At 46.1% G+C, this 25602-nt stretch overlaps 1 protein-coding gene across 1 annotated transcript in view; it reads left to right on the plus strand.

The window, feature by feature from the left end:
* Positions 1 to 24112, plus strand: part of LOC149437904 (protein mono-ADP-ribosyltransferase PARP14-like) — a 64895-nt gene extending 40783 nt beyond the window's left edge. The window contains exons 14-17 of the mRNA XM_089660493.1: positions 716 to 1318; positions 1410 to 1552; positions 13567 to 13741; positions 22520 to 24112. Of these exons, the coding sequence (XP_089516619.1) occupies positions 716 to 1318; positions 1410 to 1552; positions 13567 to 13741; positions 22520 to 22800 (1202 nt within the window). The 3' untranslated portion in view covers positions 22801 to 24112. The remainder of the gene's footprint in view (positions 1 to 715; positions 1319 to 1409; positions 1553 to 13566; positions 13742 to 22519) is intronic.
* Positions 24113 to 25602: the final 1490 nt, after the last annotated feature.

Consider the following 25602-nt stretch of genomic DNA (forward strand, 5'->3'; position numbering starts at 1 on the left):
TCTTCCCTCTTCCCAGGGCATTCAAAATGGGTCGTGGATGGGTGTTCCAGCATGACAATGACCCAAAACACACGGCCAAGGCAACAAAGGAGCGGCTCAAGAAGAAGCACATTAAGGTCCTGGAGTGGCCTAGCCAGTCTCCAGACCTTCATCCGATTGAAAATCTGTGGAGGGAGCTGAAAGTTCGAGTTGCAAAACGTCAGCCACTGAATCTTAATGACTTGGAGAGGATCTGCCAAGAGGAGTGGGCCAAAATCCCTCCTGAGATGTGTGCGAACCTGGGGGCCAACTCCAGGAAACATCTGATCTGTGTGATTGCCAACAAGGGATTTGCCACCAAGTACTAAGTCATGTTTTGTGAAGGGGATCAAATCCTTCTTTCCCTCATGAACATGCAGATCAGTCATCATTTGCATTTCATTTGAATTTTTTGTTGCTATTCTGTCTCTCAGTGTTACAATACACCGAACATTTGATTTTTAGACCGATCATTTCTTTGTGAGTGGGCAAACATTCAAACTCAGCAGGGCAGCAAATACGCATTTCCTTCACTGTATCTAGGAGGGTGCTACACAGGACATCCTCTCAGTTCCTCAGATGAACTCCATGTTATCCAAACCTGGTCTATATCCCATTCATAGACTTTCTGTTCACAATTTATATTACCACTTTCAGAGCAGTTTGTGATGTCGTTGTTTCTTTTCTTCCTCTGTAGAACTTTTTAGGTCATCAAAAGCACCAAAGCCAGCTCAGAAGCTCACCGCCTTCCAGTTGATGGACGGCATTGAGCCTGTGGTGTTCAGCTTGTGTGCTGAAGATAAAAGTAGCGTGGACAAGACGAAGGTTTGGCTACAGCAGCTGATCGACAATGAGCAGGCGGAGAAGGTGATCAAAGAGGAATGTATCTCTGAACTAGAAGAAGACGAGGTGCAGAAGATCTCCGACCTCCAGAAAAAATTTCAGGTCTCTGTCATTTACAAACCACCTGACACCTCCATCCAGATTGTGGGCCTCACCCGAGACGTCTTACCTGTGTCTGGGGAGATCGAAATTATTATAAACCGGGTGAAAGACAGAAAGAACAAGGAGCGGGCAGCGGAGCTCACAGGGAAACTGGTGGAATGGAGATATAACAATGGGGGAACTATGGTTCCCTTCGACAAGATGACAAACCTGGAGCTGGAAGAGGCAAAAAATGACAACAAGGTTCAGATCACAATCCAGATCCAAGGACACCAATATACTGTCAGTGTACAAGCAGAAACAGCCACAGACAAGTATGGAAACCAAATTCAGGTCCAACGTGTTGTGAAACATGGTAATATGGCTTTTATTGTTAATACATTGTACACCAAATTTTTATTTGTTGAGTTTCTCTTTGGGTCCTGACTAAACATCTTATCTTTCAGATGGAGACCCTCATAGATTACCATCACACTGGAAGCCAATGGGTGAGATTCGTGTGATGGAAGTGGATGTTGATCCAGGAACTCCTGAATACTACGACGTACAGAAGAAATTCCCGAGGAACTGGGGAAGCACAATACTAATGGTAATGTCTTTGATACATTGTGCTGAACGATATTACATGTTTTCTGCTTGAACTGAACTGGGCATACCATCATGGTACTGGAGGCTGGTGCTGAGTATGTGTCATGGAGTAAGTGGATCCTCCATGCCAGGGAGAGATGTTTGACTTACCTGGAGAGTTACTGGGTCAAACCATTGTTGGATGGGGCAAGATATACCCCTGGTAGAGGCTCCTGTGGTGACTTGTGATCCAGGCTGGATAGATGTAAAGTGCTGATCTGGTAGATCATGGCATCAAGAAACATTACAACAGAATGGCAGGATGTACGGCCAAATAATTAAAGTATATGTGATCAGGCAATGAGCTGGAGGTAATTTTCCGACTCCGTAGCAAGGCCACATCCACTGCAGGTAGTCTAGTGCGTGTAGTATGAAGATTCTACAGCAGAACAGAAGAACAGCAGTGTAACAGAAGCGGACCCCGACTGCACTAGGGTATTTCCGTTTCCCTATCCGAACACAGATCCACGGACACCACCGCTGACCATACAAGACGAGACAGTACCAGACTCGTATTAAAACAGGAAATGGACTGGTTTATTTTAACACAGAGACAAGATATACAGTGAGGAACAGAAGTATTTGAACACCCTGCGATTTTGCAAGTTCTTCCACTTAGAAATCATGGAGGGGTCTGAAATTTACATTGTAGGTGCATTCCCACTCTGAGAGATAGAATAAAAAAAAAAATTCAGGAAATCCCATTGTATGATTTTTAAACAATTTATTTGTCTTGCACTGCTCACCATAAGTATTTGAACCCCTAAGAAACAGCAAGAATTCTGGCTCTCAAAGACCTGTTACTGCGCCTTTACAAAGTCCCCCTCTACTCCACTCATTCATCTCACTTAGTAGCACCTATCTGAGCTCTTTAAAGACACTTGTCCACTCCACAGTCAGTCAGACGCCAACTACTACCATGGGCAAGATCAACTGTAAGAGCAATTATTTGAAAATGGAAGAGGCTAAAGACGACTGTCAGTCTCCCTCGGACTGGGGCTCCATGCAAGATCTCACCTCATGGGGTATCATTGATGACAAGAAAGGTAAGGAATCAGCACAGAACTACAAGCGAGGAGCTGCTCAATGACATGAAGAGAGCTGGGACCACAGTTTCACAGGTCACTGTCGGTAGAACACTACGCCGTCATGGTTTCCAATCATGCATTGCACGGAAGGTTCCCCTGCTCAAGTCATCACATGTCCAGGCCCGTCTGAAGTTTGCCAATGACCATCTAGATGATCCAGAGGAGGCATGAGAGAAAGTCATGTGGTCAGATGAGACCAAAGTAGAACTTTTTGGTCTAAACTTCACTCGTGTTTGGAGGAAAAAGAAGGATGAGTTGCATCCCAAGAACACCATCCCTACTGTGAAGCATGGGGGTGGTAACATCATGCTTTGGGGGTGCTTTTCTGCGAAGGGGACAGGATGACTGCACTGTATTAAGAAGAGGATGAATGGGGCCATTTATTGTGAGATTTTGAGCAACAACCTTCTTCCCTCAGTCAGAACATTGAAGATGGGTCGTGGCTGGGTCTTCCAACATGACAACGACAGCCAGGATAACCAAGGAGTGGCTCCGTAGGAAGCATATCAAGGTTCTGGAGTGGCCTAGCCAGTCTCCACACCTACAGTTGCAAGAAAAAGTATGTGAACCCCTTGGGATTCCGTGGAGTTTTGCATGAATTGGGCATAAAATGTGCTCTGAACGTCATCTAAGTCACAACAATAGAAGAACACAGTCTGCTGAACATAATACTACACAAACATTAGATGTTGCCATGGTTTAATTGCACATAACATGTAAACATTCACAGTGCAGGGAGGAAAAAGTATGTGAGGCCCTAGCCTAATGACTTCTCCCAGAGCTAATTGGAGCCAGGAGTGAGCCAACCTTGACTCCAATCAGTGTGATGATATTGGATGTGTTGCTGACAGCTGTCCTGCCCTTAAAAAACACACACCTGTTTTGGGTTTACTGGTTTTAAGAAGCAATGTCTTTTTTTTTTTTTTATAAAATATACATTGGCTTTGTGTAAGTGTCTAACTCAGTGAGGGTCTTATAAATTTTTGCCGTACCTCGCCTCCCATCACTTCGTGTTTCTAACAACCTCTCAAACAGATTCCAATCCTTTCTCGATCTCAACGGTTTTGGAAGGTTTCTGACAAAGTGTTTTAATTGGTGATATTTCCACTCATTTATTTTAATGAAGAGTTCCCTTTTATCTTTTTTCAAATCCTTAAGTGTTCTCAATTCCTGTCCTTCCATAATATCTCTCAATTGGATATCTTCTTTTTTAAACCATTTTCCTGTGCTCTCCTCTTTACCTGGAGGAAAATAATCCGTGTTCCTCAGTGATATTAATTGTGAATTAAAATCCCATTTCATAAGTTTATGCAATTTATCCCAAACCTTTAAAACATTTAATGTAAAAACACTTGTGGTATCTTTTAACCCTCTATACTGTGCTGGTGCCCATATAATTCTACTCAAGGTAACTCCACTTAATTCATTCTCAATCTGAACCCACCTTTTCCCCTCTTGGTTATGTGTCCAATCATAAATTCTCGCTAGGACTGCTGCTCTATAATACCTCTTAATATCTGGTACTCCCAAACCTCCCTTCTCCTTTTTTCTACTTAACAAGTCATATGATATTCTAGGTTTTTTATTTTTCCATATGTATTTTGTTAACATCCTTTTTATTATTTTAAAAAAGACCTCCAGGATTTTGACTGAAATCATCTGGAATTTATAGAGGATTTTTGGTACAATTATCATTTTTATCAAGTTTATACGGCCTATCCAAGACGGATTACCTCCTCCCAATCTCCTTAGTTCCTCCTTGATCTCATTTAAGAGTGGGATATAGTTTAATTTATACAGGTTCGTATATGAAGCAGAAAGTTTAACCCCCAGATACTTTATCTCTCTATTTTTCCATATAAAAGGGAATTCTTTTTGTATTTTTTCTTTTTCACTATTTGGAGGTTTACATTTAAGATCTCAGTTTTTCTTGGATTGCTTTTCAAGTTTGATAGCTCCCCATAATCCTTTAAGCTCTTCATTAGATTTGTGAGTGTTATCCTAGGATTTCCCACATAAAACAACAGGTCATCTGCAAAGGCAGCTACTTTGTGTTCGACTTCCCCTATCTGCACTCCTTTTATATCTATATTCTGCCTAATAGTTGCCAATAAAGGTTCCAATGCCAATACATACAACAATGGGGATAGTGGACATCCCTGTCTAGTTCCATTTGACATCCCAATAGGTTCCGACCTCTCTCCATTAACCATGACAACCGCTGAGGGCTCTCTATACAACTTTCCTATCCACTCTCTCATTCTTACTCCCATTTCTAGAGTTTCCAGGGTATCCATCATAAAGCCCCAATCTACTATATCGAATGCCTTTTCAGCATCAATCGAAAGCACTACTACCGGGGTTTTCCCCTTCCTAGCTTTTTGGATAAGCAACAGAGTTCTCAGCCCATTATCTCTACCCTCCCTCCCTGAGACAAATCCTACCTGGTCCCCCTGGATCCATTCTGGCATAAGATCTTTTAGCCTATTTGCTAGGACCTTTGCGTATAGCTTAGTATCTATGTTCAAAAGTGATATCGGTCTATAGCTAGAGCACTGAGAGACATCCTTCCCTTCCTTTTGTATCAGCACCACATGGGCCTGTAAAGATTCCCATCTCATCTCCATCTCTCCTCCCAGGGCATTCATATATTTCTTCAATTTGGGTATTAACAGGTCACTGTATTTTTTATAGTACCTCACTGTATAACCATCTGGGCCAGGGCTTTTCCCCGTCATAGTACTCTTTAATGCTCTTATTATTTCTTCCTGTGTAATTTCCAAATCAAGGGAATTCAGTTGGTCATAGCTTAGCTTCGGTAGTCCTGCGTTTTTTAGATATTCCCTTCTTTTCTCTCTTCTCTCATTTCCGTTTATATTTATTGGATCTTGGGAGGCAATATTATACAGCTTACTATAGTATTCTTTAAACACCTTAATGATCTCTTTAGTAGAATAAACCATTTCTCCCTTGGGGTTTTTTATTTTCTCTATATAGTTCCTATTTTATTTTTTCCCTCAAGGCTCTCTTTAAATATTTTCCTGGTTTATCTCCCCATCTATATCTCTCACTTGCAACTTTGTTAAAAACTCTTCTCTTCTCCTCCTCCATCAGTAGCTCTAGCTCTTCTTTCTTTTTTATTACCTTCTGTATTATCTCTTCTGATCTTTTACTTTTATGTATCTGCTCCAGGTCAGATATTTCTTTTAGCAGCCCAGTAAGTTTTTCTCTTCTTTCCCTTTTCTTTTTTGCCCCAGACGCAATCAATATACCTCTTATATAGGCCTTATGGGACTCCCACACTGTAGCCACCGACACCTCCCCTGTCTCATTCTCTTGAAAAAATCTTTCAATCTCTTCTCTGATTTTCTGATCCACCTCCTGATCCAGGAGAAGAGCCTCGTTCAACTTCCAACCTATCCCACCTGTCAATCGTCTTCTCCACCTCACTTTCAGTGTAACAGGGGCATGATCTGAAAGGGACATCACCTCTATTTCTACTTTATCCACCAATTCTATAAGTTGATGGTCTACCAATATATAATCCAATCTGGAGTACATCTCGTGTGCTTTGGAGAAGAAGGTATAATCTCTCTCTTTTCCATGAATCACTCTCCAAATATCCACCAGTTGACACTCATGTATCACCCCCTTCAGGAATCTCAGAGCTCTACCTCCCTTTCGTTGCACAGAAGAGGTCGTATCCATTTGTTGGTCCATACAAAAATTCAAATCCCCTGCCACTATCAAGCGTCCCTTCTTAAAGGCCATCAGTTTTCTCAAGACTCCCTTCAGATAAGCTTCTGGTCTTTTATTTGGGCAATAGATATTCACAATTGTACATTCCTGCTCTTGTAATCTACCCTTCAAGAACAAAAATCTCCCCTCAGGATCTACCTCTCTCTCTTCTATCTCCAACATTACATTTTTTGCAAACCCTATCGCTACTCCCTTAGCTCTCTTGATTGGGGAATCCGCATAAAACCATGTTGGGTAATTTCTAGAGTACAACTTTATATTTGACTTGATCTCTAGGTGTGTCTCCTGCAAAAATACCACCGAATGCCTCTCTATGCTGTAGCTCCTTGAATAATTTAAATCTCTTCCCAGGACAGTTCAATTCCTTTACGTTATATGTTATAAATCGGAGATCTTCCATCTGTCTTATCTCTCTGTTTTCTTTTTTTTTTTCCTTCCATCATGCAGAGTGTTGTCCCTAAAGTCCCTCCCTCCCTAGCCCTCCCCCCCCGACACCTCCTCCCCCCCACCCTCCCACCTCCCTACCCCCCCAGGCCTCCTTTGCCTTTGGATCATATTCCAACTCTGATCCCTCTATAGGGGTTCGACTCCGCCCATGACCGCTCACCTTCCCCCCCTCCTCCCCGGTGTCCCCTTATCTATTGACTCTCTATTTCCTCTTTTAACCAGCTGCCACTTTCCTGATCCACAAATGTCCAACTCTCCCTCCTCCACTTCCCAACCCGGTATCACTTGTCTCTGCAGTCCAAGTTTATCGCAGAAATCTTCCATATCTTCCGGAAATCTTAAAGTAGCTGTAATTCCATCCCTCCAACCGATTACGTTTGTGGCACGTCCCCATCTGTATTTCACATTACATTTTTCATCACTTCTAGTAGGGGTTTCAGTGATCTCTTCCTTCTCTGCTGTTAAATCTTTAAAAATTTGAATACTTTTCCCTCCATATACAGTCATGGCCGAAATTGTTGGCACCCTTGATATTTTTCCTGAAAATCAAGTATTTCACACAAAAAAGGTATTGCATTAACACATGTTTTGCTATACACATGTTTATTCCCTTTGTATGTATTGGAACAAATATAAAACAGAGGCAGAAAAGCAAATATGACATAATGTCACACAAAACCCCAAAAATGGGCTGGACAAAAGTATTGGCACCCTTAACTTAATATTTGGTTGCACACCCTTTGGAAAACATAACTGAAATCAGTCGCTTCCTATAACCATCAATAAGCTTCTGACACCTCTCACCCGGAATTTTGGACCACTCTTCCTTTGCAAACAGCTCCAGGTCTCTCTTATTGGAAGGACACCTTTTCCCAACAGCAATTTTAAGATCTCTCCACAGGTGTTCAATGGGATTTAGATCTGGGCTCATTGCTGGCCACTTCAGAACTCTCCAGCGCTTCTTTGCCATCCATTTCTGAGTGCTTTTTGACGTATGTTTGGGGTCATTGTCCTGCTGGAAGACCCAGGATCTTGGACGCAAACCCAGCTTTCTGACACTGGGCCCTACAGTGCGACCCAAAATCCTTTGGTAATCCTCAGATTTCATGATGCCTTGCACACAGTCAAGGCACCCAGTGCCAGAGGCAGCAAAACAACCCCAAAACATCATTGAACCTCCACCATATTTTACCGTAGGTACTGTGTTTTGTTCTTTGTAGGCCTCATTCCGTTTTCGGTAAACAGTAGAATGATGTGCTTTACCGAAAAGCTCTATCTTGGTCTCATCTGTCCACAAGACGTTTTCCCAGAAGGCTTTTGGCTTACTCAAGTACATTTTGGCAAACTGTAGTCTTGCTTTTTTATGTCTCTGTGTCAGCAGTGGGGTCCTCCTGGGTCTCCTGCCATAGCGTTTCATTTCATTTAAATGTCGACGGATAGTTCGCGCTGACACTGATGCTCCCTGAGCCTGCAGGACAGCTTGAATGTCTTTGGAACATGTTTGGGGCTGCTTATCCACCATCCGGACTATTCTGCGTTGCAATCTTTCATCAATTTTCCTCATCCGTCCACGACCAGGGAGATTAGCTACAGTGCCATGGGTTGCAAACTTCTTGATAATGTTGCGCACTGTGGACAAAGGCAAATCTAGTTCTCTGGAGATGGACTTGTAACCTTGAGATTGTTGATATTTTGCCACAATTTTGGTTCTCAGGTCCTCAGACAGTTCTCGTCTCCTCTTTCTGTTGTCCATGCTTAGTGTGGCACAGACAGACACACAATGCAAAGGTTAAGTGAACGTCTCTCCTTTTTATCTGCTTTCAGGTGTGATTTCTATATTGCCCACACCTGTTACTTGCCCCAGGTGAGTTTACAGGAGCATCACATGCTTGTAACATTCTTATTTATCCGCAGTTGTGAAAGGGTGCCAATACTTTTGTCCAGCCCATTTTTGGAGGTTTGTGTGACATTATGTCGAATTTGCTTTCTTTCCTCCCTTTTTTTGTTTTGTCCCAATACACACAAAGGGAATAAACATGTGTATAGCAAAACATGTGTTAATGCAATACGTTTCGTGAGAAATACATGATTTCCTGGAGAAATATCAAGGGTGCCAACAATTTCGGCCATGACTGTATAATACTTGTTCTTCCTTTAATCTTTTTCCATATCTCTTCTCTATCTCCAAAATTATGAAATTTAACAATTATATCTCTTGGTTTTTCTACCTCCTTTTCTTGTTGATACTTCCCAATCCTGTACACTCCGTCCAATTTAAACATCTCCTCATCCGGTTTATCCATTATGGAGTTCAAAATTTTGCCAGTTAGCTCTTTTAAATCTTTTAAATCTTCCCCGTGTCAATTCCGGAACTCCTCTTACTCTGAGATTATTTCTCCTTTCTCTATTTTCTTGTTCTTCCATCATATAAAGCAGTCTCTTTTGTTCTTTTCTATTTTCTATTATCCATTTCTCTAATTTTGGGATGGTTTGGGTATGAGTGTGAACTTTTCCCTCCATTTCCTCCACCCTAGTTAACAATTGTCCCAGTTCTTCCCTGATCATCCCCATCTCTTGCTTTATTGATTTTTTCAAACCTTTAAACATCTCCGCCATTTCCTTTTTATTAGGGATTTGCATATCTCTTTCAAGATCTCTCGGTTCAGTGCCTTCCATTATTTGTTGACTATTATAAACCGGCCCAGGGAAAGTCTCGGGCTGTTATCCAGACTTATTTCCAGTTCACTTTTTTCACTTATTCCCTGAGTTCTTTCTGGGGTAACATTTCCTTGTGACACATATTTCTTAATCGTACCAGTTTGGGTGTTCTTAGGCCCACTTCCTTTAGTATTTTTACCTTTCATGTTGTTTTTGAACCTTTTACTCTTATTTCAAGAGCTCCTGTTCTCTTACTCCTCCCGTTCTTCAGACCCAACCTAGAAATCCCCTATTTCTTATATTTCAGATTATATATTTAATGCAATTTCTTACTACAGTCACCTGGAGATCTAATACGAGGAATCAATGTATATAAAACTCCAATATACAAGTCCAATGTATAAAGAGTGTAAAAGAAGACCAGAGGGAAAATCCGCGGTCATCACTCACCCTCCACGTTAGAAAATCACTCCAGAAACAGTACTCCTCTGTAGTTGTATCTTCTTGAAGGGATTCCTGGGGATCTCATATATCTCATGTGGCTTATCTTCCCATCAAATACCTCCTTAGATTGGAGGTAGTATACTGGTTGGTAGTAAATATAGAGAGTTTCGGAGTAGTATGAAGGTTGGGGGGTTATCCATATTATGGAGGTGATGTAAAGCTGTAAGGATGGTATAATATGATATAATATAGAGATGGTATGGAGGTAGGGAGGCTGAAGGAATCAGGGAGATGGTATATAGATGGTGGAATGTGGAGGTAGTATGCCGGTTACTCTCCCCCAGATCTCCAGCTTACACAGACTCCAGGCAGTCTCTCCCACACCCATAGCTCCTCCGCGGCTGCCCACGTGTCGGCGCCGCTGCACTGCCTCGTCTGTCTCCCTGGCGTCTCCCTGGCAACTCCACTCCTCCACCGAAGCCGCCGCAGGACGTCACAGGAAACCCCCAGGCATCCTTCTCCTGATGTCCTTCTCCCGGCTCTCGGCTCTCCCGGCTCTCTCCTGTCTCCAGGCTGACCGACCGTCGCCTAGAACCCTCTCCAGGTGGGTGAGTTTCCACACACCCTCCGTTGCAGCTGGTCTCTCTAATGGGGCCTCATAGGGAGCATACTTAAGAAGCACTGTCTGATGTGAACCATGCCTCGCAGAAAAGAGCTCTCAGAAGACCTACCATCAAGAATTGTTGACTTGCATGAAGCTGGAAAGGGTTACAAAAGTATCTCCTTGAGCCTTGATGTTCATGTGTCCACGGTAAGACAGACTGTCTACAAATGGAGAAAGTTTAGCACTGTTGCTACTCTCCCTAGGCGTGGTCGTCCTGTAAAAATGACTGCAAGAGCCCAGCGCAGAATGCTGCATGAGGTAAAGAAGAATCCCAGAGTGTCAGCTAAAGACCTACAGAAATCTCTGGCACATGCTAACATTTTTGTTGACACATCTACAATAAGGAAAACTTGAATCAAGAATGGAGTACATGGGAGGACACCACGGAGGAAGCCATTGCTGGCCAAAAAGAAGATTGCAGCACGTTTGAAGTTTGCAAAAGAGCACCTGGATGTTCCACAGCACTACTGGCAAAATATACTGTGGACAGATGACACCAAGATTGAGTTGTTTGGGAAGAACACACAACACTATGTGTGGAGAAAAAAAGGCCCAGCACACCAACATCAAAACCTCATCCCCACTGTGAAACATGGCGGAGGGAGCATCATGGTTTGGGGCTGCTTTGCTGCCTCAGGGCTGGACGGATTGTTGTCATTGATGGGAAAATGAATTCCAGAGTTTATCATTTTGCAGGAAAACGTACGACCATCTGTCCGCCAACTGAAGCTCCGCAGAGGATGGGTGATGGAACAGGACAATGACCCAAAGCATACAAGTAATTCAACAAAACAATGGCTGCAACAGAACAGAATACGCCTTCTGGAGTGGCCCAGTCAGAGTCCTGACCTCAACCCCATTGAAATGCTGTGGCATGACCTTAAGAGAGCGATTCACACCAGACATCCCAAGAATATTGCTACACTGAAACAGTTTTGTGAAGAGGAGTGGTCCAAAATGACTCCAGATCGTTGTGCAGGTCTGATCTGCAACTACAGGAAACGTTTGGTTGAGGTTATTGCTGCCAAAGGAGGGTCAACCAGTTATTAAGTCCAAAGGTTCACATACTTTTTCCTCCCTGCACTGTGAATGTTTACATGTTATGTGCAATTAAACCATGGCAACATCTAATGTTTGTGAAGTATTATGTTCAGCAGACCGTGTTCTTCTATTGTTGTGACTTAAATGACGTTCAGAGCACATTTTATGCCCAATTCATGCAAAACTCCACGTAATCCCAAGGGGTTCACATACTTTTTCTTGCAACTGTAAATCCAATAGAACATCTTTGGAGGGAGATGAAACTCCGTGTTCTCAGCGACAGCCCTGAAACCTGACAGATCTAGAGGAGATCGGTGTGGAGGAGGGGGCCAAAATCCCTGTTGCAGTGCAAACCTGGCCAAGGACTACAGGAAATGTCTGACCTCTGGAATTGCAAACAAAGGCTTCTGTACCAAATATTAACACAGATTTTCTCAGGGGTTCAAATACTTCTGTTCAGCAGTGCAAGACAAATAAATTCTTTAAAAATCATACAATGGGATTTCCTGAATTTTATTTTTTAAATTCTGTCTCTCAGAGTGGGAATGCACCTACAATGTGAATTTCAGACCCCTCCATGATTTCTAAGTGGGAGAACTTGCAAAATCGCAGGGTGTTCAAATACTTCTGTTCCTCACTGTATACACAGGGCGGGGCAATACATTTAGTAACAAGAGACCCACAGCAGACACCCCCACCAAGTCAATACACAAACACATACATCCCATAATAGTTTGCCCCCAAGCAGGACACACAATAGAACAATGGGATGCAACCAAGTGACATTAAACAATGAACAACCCCCCCACACCCCACCTATACTTGTCTACTCAATAGTAGGACATTTCACACTTCACCCCTAACGGGCACAGGGTGACTTACACATAATAGGGATATGGGGAGCTGAGACAGGGGTCTCCCCACCTCTCCAAAGGGGGCTGTGTTCCATAGGCCCCCCCACCCAAAGTCACTCCCGTCACAAGCAGAAAGGGCAAACAGACTGCTCTAGGATGAAGGATCCACAAGAGAGTGTATAATCGGGGATTAGATTTGATTATGACAGTATGCTGCAAAGAACTGGGCATTGCAATTACAGAATAACAACTGGCACTATGGAATGGGCAGACATAAGCCTTCAGTAGAATATTCCACCCATAACATCATCATTAGAGTAGTTGGATACTTAACTTCAATGTGCACGAGGATCAGTCTGCAGTCTGGTATTCCTGGAGATGATCTGGGATGCGTTGTCCTTCAAAGAGATATGAAGGCGAGACGTGGATGTGAGTTATGGTCTCAGCTGCTTCCTCTCTGGTAGCAACAGACAGACCCTGCACAAGATAGATACAGAGGGGTGTAGAGAAAGGTCATTACACTTGAGGCTATTATTAAAGATGTTTATTAAAATTTCAGTCCACGGGTGGTAAGTAGAGCCAAAGTGTTGGCTGTGATGGCTGGTGCAGGGAAGACTGACCAGGAACCGAAGTGCAGATACAATAGGAGCCCTTTACGTGCTGTAAAATGATGAAGATCTGACATACCAGTTCTCTGTCATTTTACAGCACCTAAAAGGCTATTATCATAGCCCTGATCACACCAACCATCACAGTCCTGACGAAGGGGGAGGCATTTCCCCCGAAACACACTGTTTCTACTCATCACCTGTGAAGTGTGAATTTAAAAATATATTTTTAATAGCGTCGAGTGTGCTGACCTTCCATTTCAAGCACGCCTCTACATCCATCTGAATGATACTTGACCTGTAACTGTATTCATCATAGAATATGTCCTCTCCTGTGTAATGGTTGGAGCACTCTGCAGTTTACTGGTAAAACATTGTATACATCAGGGTCTTTGTATGTCTTGTCCTCCCAGATTCTTCGTGTACAGAACAGAGATCTCTGGCTCAACTATCAGATAAAAAAGCAGAACATCGACTCCAAGAACGGTTCCACCACCAATGAGAAGGAGCTTTTCCATGGGACCGACTTAAGCTCCATCCAACACGTAATATGTCATGGGTTCAACCGCAGCTACGCAGGGAGAAATGGTGAGAGATTTCAGAGGAACAATAACAGCTTAATAGCCAACACTGTAATATAAAAAAGATCTGGATATGTGTAGCACCCTTCTAGGTAGCTAAGGGGAGCTAGTTAATATTTTTGTAGATAGAAGGTCACAACTGAGAGGCTCTGCAGATCACCTCTCTGATACTTCCCCCTAATCTAGAGACTTGGAGAAGTCTCTAGAACTCAGTAGGTCGGGGGGTGAGGGGTGGCTGATCTGTATGCTTAAGGGATCCCAACCAATACCCAAGCAGGAAGCTTGATATGGGGTTGGGACAGCCTTTAAGCATAGATACATAGTTAGTCTGGCTGAAAAAAAGACAAAAGTCCATCCAGTTCAACCATGAAAAAAAAATTATAATCCTACACCCACAGTTGATCCAGAGGAAAGGAAAAAAAACCCAGCAAAGCACGATCCAATTTGCTCCTGCAGGGGAAAAAAATTCCTTCCTGATCCCCTGAGAGGCAATTAGATATTCCCTGGATCCACTTTACCAGCATAGCAGAGCCTGCTCAGTAGCAGAAGATATGCGAGCAGGAGATGAGTGTGGAGCCTGGGAGGGGGCCCAGTGAGAAGGGGCCTGCCTCCTGGACAGGATCAAGGCTTTACCTCACCAGCCCCCTGAGAGAGGACCACCTGCGGAGCTAAGGAAGGAGCAATTCCAGCAGAAGGCCTGAAGGCAGCTACCAACTTACAGCTTGAAGGAGAGGAACAGTAAGTACTTCTACACCCCCTGGAACAGAGAAGGGGAGAGGGCATTTGGGTGAGAAACCTGACTAACCCTTAGCTGTATTGTGCTTTTAAGGCAGCAGATTCTGGGTCCCCTTGTCCAGGGAAAGCCTTCAGATTGCTGGATAGAAGAAGAATATCTAGGGGGTTGGGGTGGTGCACCAGGAGAGGATGGAGAGCTCTTAAAGAAAAGAGAAAAACCCTTTTGTGGACTTGTACATAGTTGCTAAGGAGTTGTCCTCGGTTTACAGTTCCTTGCATTCCTCAACCCCATCCAAATTCAATAACCCTAATAAAAGCCCCAAAAATATGTTCTAGGACAGTTCACTGTGTCTGGAGTGCAAGCCAGGAAGAAAATGTGTGTTGCTTGGCTGTGCAGAACTATAGGGGGACCCAAATATTTAGAAACTTCTAAGGGGGCAATGCGACATATGTATGTAAATAGAGAGAATGTACGGGGCCATCAATATCTGCAGGAAATAAGACTGTGGATTGGTGATCCAGGGAATGGCTGAGTGCCTTAGGGGATTGCATTATGTAAAGGTTTTTGTCTTCCTCTGGATCAACTGCAGACTTCATGCTGGACATCAGAGCTGCCTCTTCTAAACACATACGATAACATATCCCCACCAGGTTTCTGTCTCTGTCTCAATCCATGTTGGAGAGATTTCCTCTCACTTCCAGTCCTAGTGTCACGATCAGGGGTCAGGCTCAAAGACCAGTTGCTATAGCAGTGGAAAGGCTTACGTGAAACCAGCAGGATAGGTACACTGGCAGGTCACTGTGGCTCACCTGAGGTGCGGAGTCTAAGTAGCAACCGGTGTTCACCAGAGCTCCTGATGGTGAAGATGGATTTGGCTGCTTGTTAGCACCAGGTCGCGGTCCTCAGGATCACCCCACCAGGAGGTGAGCAAGCAGAGGTCCAGTAGCGTATAAGGAGGTAAGGATCAAACAGAAGCGTGGTCAGTCAACAAGTCAAGGTCGGTAATGAGCAGTCGCAGGTTGGGATCAAGCAGAAGCGTAGTCGAGAACACGCCAAGGTCGGTAATGAGCAGTTGCAGGTTGGGATCAGGCAGAAGCGTAGTCGAGAACACGCCAAGGTCAGTAATGAGCAGTCGCAGGTTGGGATCAGGCAGAAGCGTAGTCGAGAACAAGCCAAGGTCGGTAATGAGCAGTCGCAGGTTGGGATCAGACAGAAGCGTAGTCGAGAACACACCAAGGTCAGTAATGAGCAGTCGCAGGTTGGGATCAGGCAGAAGCGTAGTTGAGAACACACCAAGGTCGGTAATGAGCAGTCACAGGTTGGGATCAGGCAGAAGCGTAGTCGAGAACAAGCCAAGGTCGGTAATGAGCAGTCGCAGGTTGGGATCAGGCAGAAGCGTAGTCGAGAACAAGCCAAGGTCGGTAATGAGCAGTCGCAGGTTGGGATCAGGCAGAAGCGTAGTCGAGAACAAGCCAAGGTTGGTAATGAGCAGTCGCAGGTTGGGATCAGGCAGAAGCGTAGTCGTGAACACACCAAGGTCGGTAATGAGCAGTCGCAGGTTGGGATCAGGCAGAAGCGTAGTCGAGAATAAGCCAAGGTTGGTAATGAGCAGTCGCAGGTTGGGATCAGGCAGAAGCGTAGTCGAGAACAAGCCAAGGTCGGTAATGAGCAGTCGCAGGTTGGGATCAGGCCGAAGCGTAGTCGAGAACAAGCCAAGGTCGGTAATGAGCAGTCGCAGCTTGGGATCAAGCAGAAGCGTAGTCGAGAACAAGCCAAGGTCGGTAATGAGCAGTCGCAGGTTGGGATCAAGCAGAAGCGTAGTCGAGAACAAGCCAAGGTCGGTAATGAGCAGTCACAGGTTGGGATCAGGCACAAGCGTAGTCGAGAACACGCCAAGGTCGGTAATGAGCAGTCGCAGGTTGGGATCAAGCGGAAGCGTAGTCAAGAACAAGCCAAGGTCGGTAATGAGCAGTCACAGGTTGGGATCAGGCAGAAGCATAGTCGAGAACAAGCCAAGGTCGGTAATGAGCAGTCGCAGGTTGGGATCAGGCAGAAGCGTAGTCGAGAACACGCCAAGGTCGGTAATGAGCAGTCGCAGGTTGGGATCAAGCAGAAGCGTAGTCGAGAACAAGCCAAGGTCGGTAAGGAGCAGTCGCAGGTTGGGATCAAGCAGAAGCGTAGTCGAGAACAAGCCAAGGTCGGTAATGAGCAGTCGCAGGTTGGGATCAGGCAGAAGCGTAGTCGAGAACAAGCCAAGGTCGGTAATGAGAAGTCGCAGGTTGGGATCAGGCAGAAGCATAGTCGAGAACAAACCAAGGTCGGTAATGAGAAGTCGCAGGTTGGGATCAAGCAGAAGCGTAGTCGAGAACAAACCAAGGTCGGTAATGAGAAGTCGCAGGTTGGGATCAAGCAGAAGCGTAGTCGAGAACAAGCCAAGGTCGGTAATGAGCAGTCACAGGTTGGGATCAGGCAGAAGCGTAGTCGAGAACAAGCCAAGGACGGTAATGAGCAGCCGCAGGTTGGGATCAGGCAGAAGCGTAGTCGAGAACACGCCAAGGGTCAATAACGAGTGATAGCAAAATACGGATAACAGCAGAGATGATAAAGAGCACGATACTGGCTGGAGAGCACAAAAATCTGGCAAACAGGAAGTGCAGAGACATGGCTTATATCAGGAAGTTCATGGGAGGAGCAAGGGGTTCAAGGTTCATAATAAACAAGGTCAAGGCAGGATCATCCAAATAACTGTCAAGGGAGCTGTCCAGTATTCCAGGTGGCTCAGCAAGAAGAAACATTGCCACTCACCGCAGATTCGGATCCTGGCTCTGACACCTAGTGACACCCTATCACTTGAATTTTGGGAAATCTCCCTTTTAGAGGCACAGACAGTAACAACCTTCAAATAGTGGAAAATGAGGAGAACACCATGAGGTTTCTGATAGTCCAGACAGGGTTTATGAGTTGCAGAGTCCTAAGGAAAGGCCAACGTGTTTTAGGAGACGGCACCTTCCTGGGGCCTTTGGACTTTTAGCTGAAGAGAATCTGGGCACAAGCTTGATACCAGATCACATCTTTAAACCAGGCTTCATATCAATATGGATCTTTTAAGTTTTGTATTTGGTATCCAGATTGTGCCCAGATTCCCTTCCGCTAAATGTTTAAAGTCCCAATGAAGGGGCTCTTTAAGCATCAGAAACACATTCGAGTTTTCTCAAAACTCTGCATCTAATAACTATCACATGGTCTATCAAAAACCCTGTGGTGCTCTTTTGTCTTTCTATTTAAAGACTCCACCCCAAGGACCCAGCCTATGTCTGTGGCCCACTAGAATAGTATTTCTCAATCAGGGTGTCATCTGGGTCCATCAGGGGTGCCACACTGTGTCCGGTATTTTCACACAGCATCATGCATTTCCATGGTGCAGGCAGTACAGTCACTAGCATCACAGAAAACACATGTAGTACTACCCCCTTAGGAGCTGCTGAAGATTTGGATCCCCCTATAGTCCTGCACAGCCAGGCAACATGCATCTTCACCAAGACTTGCACCAGGAGACAGAAAACCAGTCCTTGAGCTTTGTTTTGAAGTCTTATTTGGGATGTAGAACTTGAAAGGGGCAAGGGGAATATGGGATGGCCAAGGGAATGGCAACTGAGGACAAACTTCCTGAACTATAGTGCAACTCTTTATGCACACAAAAATCATCTTCTGAAGAGCTAGCCAGCATCACCCAATGTACCTCTCCTACCCCAGATACTCCTCAATCCGACTGTATGGGGGTATCCCTGGAGAGGGGATCCAGTAATAACTACTAGAGGGCATTGGGTTGAATGGAAAAAAAAAAATTGATGGTGTGTACCCAGCAATAGTGTCATCTTCTCTCCCATGTTTCACTCTCACCTCGAGAACTCCTCTCCTGCTGCACCTCTTTTCTGGAACTCTCCCATATTAACCATTTGCTGACTTCGCTATAGCCGAATGAAGGCTACAGTGTCATTATCCAGTTCTGGGAGGGCATCATATTCTTCCCAGAACCACGGACCTGCTGTGGCACGCACCTGGTGCTCTCTTCGGACAAAGCTGATTACGTGTCACGGTAAAGAGCCAATCACAGTGGCCATTTACCACGTGATCAGGAAAGTACTGCCGATAACCGGCAAGTGTGAAAGGAGACCTCTACACTGGTTAGCAGTGCAGCCCCAACAGTTCCCATCAATGCTGCCTATCATTGCCAATCAGTTCCCAGCAGTGCTTGTCAGTCAGTGCTCATCAGTGCTTCCAATCAGTACCCATCAGTGCTGCAAGTCAGGGCCACCTCTCTGTCCTGCCTATTAGTGCCCTTCAGTGCTGCCTATCAGTACCCATCAGTGCTGTCTATCAGTGCCGCTTATCAGTGCCACCTCATCAGTGCTGCCTCATCAGTGCCCATCAGTGCTGCCTATCAATGCTGCTTCATCAGTGCTACTTTTTATTGCCAATCAGTGCCCATCAGTGCTGCCAATCTGTGCCCATCAGTGCTGCCAGTCAGTGACACCTATCTGTGCTGCTATCACTGCCCTTCAATGCTGCCTATTAGTGCCTGTAACGGAACCGACCCAGTCTGTGCTTGCGTACTTCAGTTAGAATACCGATTCCCCGTCCGAACACCGACCGCAGACACCACAGCTGACCATACAAGACTAGACAACACCAATCTGTCTGAACATGTAACTATTTGAAACTCGAACTGGCTTTTTATACGCTCAGGGGGCAATCTCCCCCCTCCCTGCATAATGACACAGGGCGGGGCAATCCCCCCTCCCTGCATAATGACACAGGGCAGGGCAATCTACACTTAGCAACAAGAGACACACAGGTATTCAAACTTCACACCAGCAGACAGTCCCACCAGGAGGGAGGGCTGCTGGAGACACCCCCCCCCACTAAGCTAATACACATAAACACATACAGTCATGGCCGAAATTGTTGGCACCCTTGATATTTTTCCTGAAAATCAAGTATTTCACACAAAAAAGGTATTGCATTAACACATGTTTTGCTATACACATGTTTATTCCCTTTGTATGTATTGGAACAAATATAAAACAGAGGCAGAAAAGCAAATATGACATAATGTCACACAAAACCCCAAAAATGGGCTGGACAAAAGTATTGGCACCCTTAACTTAATATTTGGTTGCACACCCTTTGGAAAACATAACTGAAATCAGTCGCTTCCTATAACCATCAATAAGCTTCTGACACCTCTCACCCGGAATTTTGGACCACTCTTCCTTTGCAAACAGCTCCAGGTCTCTCTTATTGGAAGGACACCTTTTCCCAACAGCAATTTTAAGATCTCTCCACAGGTGTTCAATGGGATTTAGATCTGGGCTCATTGCTGGCCACTTCAGAACTCTCCAGCGCTTCTTTGCCATCCATTTCTGAGTGCTTTTTGACGTATGTTTGGGGTCATTGTCCTGCTGGAAGACCCAGGATCTTGGACGCAAACCCAGCTTTCTGACACTGGGCCCTACAGTGCGACCCAAAATCCTTTGGTAATCCTCAGATTTCATGATGCCTTGCACACAGTCAAGGCACCCAGTGCCAGAGGCAGCAAAACAACCCCAAAACATCATTGAACCTCCACCATATTTTACCGTAGGTACTGTGTTTTGTTCTTTGTAGGCCTCATTCCGTTTTCGGTAAACAGTAGAATGATGTGCTTTACCGAAAAGCTCTATCTTGGTCTCATCTGTCCACAAGACGTTTTCCCAGAAGGCTTTTGGCTTACTCAAGTACATTTTGGCAAACTGTAGTCTTGCTTTTTTATGTCTCTGTGTCAGCAGTGGGGTCCTCCTGGGTCTCCTGCCATAGCGTTTCATTTCATTTAAATGTCGACGGATAGTTCGCGCTGACACTGATGCTCCCTGAGCCTGCAGGACAGCTTGAATGTCTTTGGAACATGTTTGGGGCTGCTTATCCACCATCCGGACTATTCTGCGTTGCAATCTTTCATCAATTTTCCTCATCCGTCCACGACCAGGGAGATTAGCTACAGTGCCATGGGTTGCAAACTTCTTGATAATGTTGCGCACTGTGGACAAAGGCAAATCTAGTTCTCTGGAGATGGACTTGTAACCTTGAGATTGTTGATATTTTGCCACAATTTTGGTTCTCAGGTCCTCAGACAGTTCTCGTCTCCTCTTTCTGTTGTCCATGCTTAGTGTGGCACAGACAGACACACAATGCAAAGGTTAAGTGAACGTCTCTCCTTTTTATCTGCTTTCAGGTGTGATTTCTATATTGCCCACACCTGTTACTTGCCCCAGGTGAGTTTACAGGAGCATCACATGCTTGTAACATTCTTATTTATCCGCAGTTGTGAAAGGGTGCCAATACTTTTGTCCAGCCCATTTTTGGAGGTTTGTGTGACATTATGTCGAATTTGCTTTCTTTCCTCCCTTTTTTTGTTTTGTCCCAATACACACAAAGGGAATAAACATGTGTATAGCAAAACATGTGTTAATGCAATACGTTTCGTGAGAAATACATGATTTCCTGGAGAAATATCAAGGGTGCCAACAATTTCGGCCATGACTGTACATCCCATAATAGTTTGCTCCCAAGCCAGACACACAATAGAACAATGGGATGCAGCCACATGGCATTAAACAATCCACAACCCCCCCCCCCAATATTTGGACAGATCACCCTGTACCCCTAACAGGCACAGGGTGACTTACACATAATAGGGATATGGGGAGCTGAGACAGGGGTCTACCCACCTCTCTAAAGTGAGCTGTGTTCCATGGGCCCCCCACCCAAAGTGACTCCCATCACATATCTCCCCTTTTGGCAGTAGACTAGCGCAGGAGGAAACCCCAGACGGGTTGACTCCAAAGTTAGTCTGTACTTCCAGTCCCCCAATGCCGGCACCCACACTGTACCCCAAACAAATTGTCCTACACAAAGCATTACTCACCCAGCCAACCTCTGCCTCTCTCGTAAAACATACCCGCCGCTGGGGAGAAGTACGGACTGGTCCTTCTCCTTGAAGTCCTCTCAGCCACTGGAGAGAAGACAGGGTGGCTGGGCCGGCTCCATCATGCTGTGGGGGATCTGGGCCGACTGCCCAGCATCCCTGGGGTATCCAGGTGGTGACTGTAGTTGCTAGGCAGAGACCAGCGGCGCTCTGTCCTGTTGCCAGCACTTCTGCTGAGGACCCCACATCTGCTCCGGCTAACCGTGGGGGAGGGAAGCCGGCCTGCTTCCTCCACTCCCAGACTGTGGATCTGCTGCTGGGATGGCACTCCTCTGTCACTGTCCCCCTGGTGCACAGATCCTGGCTTGGGAGGGAAGACAGTTTCCTCCACTCTGGCTGACTGTGGGGATGGAGGACAACAATCTCCTCTCCCTTCTCCCCCTGGGCCTCTGAAACAACCGCAGTGGCCATCAGTGCCACCTATCAATGTCCGTCATTGCCGCCTATCAATGTCCATCATTGCCGCCTATCAATGTCCGTCATTGCCGCCTATCAATGCCCATCATTGCCGCCTATTAATGTCCATCATTGCCGCCTATCAATGCCCATCATTGCCGCCTATTAATGTCCATCATTGCCGCCTATCAATGTCCGTCATTGCCGCCTATCAATGTCCATCATTGCCGCCTATTAATGTCCATCATTGCCGCCTATCAATGTCCATCAGTGCCACCTATCAATGTCCATCATTGCCGCCTATCAATGCCCATCAGTGCTGTTTATCAGTGCAGCCTCATCAGTGCACATCAATAAATGAGAAAAAATTATCTGTTTGCAAAACTTTATAACAGAAACACTTCACAACAGAAAACTTTTTCTTTTCAAAATTTTCAGTCATTTTCATTTGGTTAGCAAAAAATACCCCCCACCCCCTCAGTGGTGATTAAATATCACCAAAAGAAAGCTCTATTTGTGTGAAAAAAAACTATTTCAGCTGAAAGCTGAAAATTGGCCTGGGCAGGGAGGAGGTGAAAGTGCTCGGTATTGAAGGGGTTAATGTGTGACGTGTCTTTCTTTTCATACAGGTACTCTTTATGGAAATGGCACATATTTTGCAGTGAATGCAGATTATTCTGGTAAATACGCCAGACCTGATGGAAATGGACTGAAGCACATGTACCTGGCCCGCGTTCTCACCGGACTCTACTGTGTTGGAAGCCAAGGGATGATAGCACCTCCAGCCAAAAATCCAGCCAACCCCACCGACCTGTATGACAGCGTGACGAATAACGTCCAGAACCCTTCAATGTTTGTGATATTTAATGACATCCAGGCCTACCCCGAATATCACATCATCTTCCAGTGATGATCTATGGCTGTGTCCGAGGATCACACACATCTCTGGGGCATAGGCTCCTCAATATCTCTGTATTAGTGTCACTTGGTCTGATTGGGATACAATATTGTCAGACCGCGGCGCCATCACTTGCCTACAGAGCCATAACACAGCCAGGCAACAGGTATTTCATTTCCACAGACTTGCATCCAAAGGCAGTGGACCAGTCCATGCGCTTGGTTTTGATATTTTATTTGGGGAATTCAACTTGGAAAGGCAAATAGGAATTATGGGATGACCAGTTGGCTTGCATCAATGGAAGGGGGACACTTCCCTCCTATGTACAAAGGCAGATCCTGGGCTGTTCTTTTCCTGAAAGCCATCAGCCATTGCAGATCAGGCAAAGAACTAGCAGCTCCTCAAAAATCAACTTAACTTCTCATAGTTACATGTAGAGACATGTTTTCTCTTTGTCCCCCTCTAGAGCTGCTTCCAGCTCCGCAGCCTGCAAGCACTACCAGCCCTCCTGGCTTCTCAGAAGATCTCCCGGGACAAATATTAAGGATGTAGCCCAATGCTGTCCTTAGAAAGCTTGCAGCGTGTGGCAGTCTTCCCCCCTTGTAGATCCCATAGAATGCTGCTGTACTCACACTGTCCTCTTTGCTCCCTGCTTCTCCAGGTCTCGATCCCATTCACTACTTACTGCTAAATGTATCCTCCTGAGCCAGCCCCCGTGACCTAGGGAACCCCTCCTAGGCACCAAAGTTTTCTCAGCACTCCGTCTTCCACCCGACACCCCTTTCAGCCTGACTCTCCCATGGCCAGTCCACCACTCTACCAGGGCCTCCAAACCTGGGATTGGCCAGACCCCCATGAATATGCAGATTAGGCCTCCACTCCTTCCTTCTTTCCGACTTCTGGAAGGTGCTATGGTCCTCCAGAGTCAGGAGGAGGTGATAGAGCCACAACCTGTTGAGTCATCCAGCTGACCTGCAATAACCTGACCTTAATCACATGACCATGAGTCATAAACAATGATTTTACCTACAATACACTACACTAGTCTAGTAGCACAGTAGAAGGCGCTACACTAAAATCCACACAAAAATGTGCAAAAAAAGAAAATTAAAGTGAAAATAAAAAATTACCAGATATTAAAGGAGAAGTACAGCCAAAGCTCTTTTGGCTGTACTTCTCCTGTGGATCACAGGAGTGCAGTTCGTCCTGCACTCCTGTGACCTGTCTTCAGATGACAGTGGGATGAAGCTCGCTGTCCTCTGACGTCATGGGAAAGATCCCGACTTTTAGCCCGGGTTCACACTGATGATGTGCAGAATTTGAAGAGTTTTCTGTGCGAATTCCATACTGCATCACAATCGCACCCCATTCCTGCGAACTGCTGCGGGTGTGTATGTTAAGTTAACCACTTCCAGTCCGGACACTTTCACCCCCTTCCAGTCCGAACACTTTCCCCCCCTTCCAGTCCGGACACTTTCACCCCCTTCCAGTCCGAACACTTTCACCCCCTTCCAGTCCGGACACTTTCACCCCCTTCCAGTCCGAACACTTTCACCCCCTTCCAGTCCGGACACTTTCCCCCCCTTCCAGTCCGGACACTTTCCCCCCTTCCAGTCCGGACGCTTTCCCCCCTTCCAGTCCGGACGCTTTCACCCCCTTCCAGTCCAGACGCTTTCCCCCCCTTCCAGTCCGGACGCTTTCCCCCCCTTCCAGTCCAGACATTTTCCCCCTTCCAGTCCGGACACTTTCCCCCCTTCCAGTCCGGACGCTTTCACCCCCTTCCAGTCTGGACACTTTCACCCCCTTCCAGTCCGGACACTTTCACCCCCTTCCATTCCGGACGCTTTCCCCCCTTCCAGTCCGGACGCTTTCCCCCCCTTCCTGTCCGGACACTTTCACCCCCTTCCAGTCCGGACACTTTCACCCCCTTCCAGTCTGGACATTTCCCCTCTTCCAGTCTGGACACTTTCCCCCCCTTCCTGTCCGGACACTTTGACCCCCCTTCCAGTCCCGACACTTCCCCCCCCTTCCAGTCCGGGCACTTTCACCCCCTTCCAGTCCGGACACTTTCCCCCCCTTCCAGTCCGGACACTCCCCCCCCCCTTCCAGTCCGGACACTTCCCCCCCTTCCAGTCTGGACATTCCCTCCCCCTTCCAGTCCGGACACTTTCACCCCCTTCCAGTCCGGACGCTTCCCCCCCTTCCAGTCCGGACGCTTCCCCCCCTTCCAGTCCGGACGCTTTTCCCCCCTTCCAGTCCGGACACTTTCCCCGCCTTCCAGTCCGGACACTCCCCCCTTCCAGTCTGGACACCTTCACCCCCCTTCCAGTCCGGGCAATTTCACCCCCTTCCAGTCTGGACACTTTCCCCCTTCCAGTCTGGACATTTCCCCTCTTCCAGTCTGGACACTTTCCCCGCTTTCCAGTCCGGACATTTTCCCCCTTCCAGTCTGGACACTTTTCCCCCCTTCCAGTCCGGACACTCCCCCCTTCCAGTCCGGACACTTTCCCCCCTTCCAGTCTGGACACTTTCCCCCCCTTCCAGTCGGACACTCCCCCCTTCCAGTCCGGCCAATTTCACCCCTTCCAGTCTGGACACTTTCCCCCTTCCAGTCTGGACATTTCCCCTCTTCCAGTCCAGACACTTTCCCTCCCTTCCAGTCCGGACACTTTCACCCCCTTCCAGTCCGGACACTCCCCCCCCTTCATTTTCCAGCAGGACTTGGCACCCGCCCACACTTCCAAAAGAACCAATACTTGGTTCAATGATCATGGTATCATTGTGCTTGACTGGCCAGCAAACTCGCCTGACCTG

The sequence above is a fragment of the Staurois parvus genome, unplaced genomic scaffold (assembly GCF_062004578.1).
Source record: "Staurois parvus isolate SC_StPar_1 unplaced genomic scaffold, SC_StPar_1.0 ptg001247l, whole genome shotgun sequence".
Classification (NCBI taxonomy): Eukaryota; Metazoa; Chordata; class Amphibia; order Anura; family Ranidae; genus Staurois; species Staurois parvus.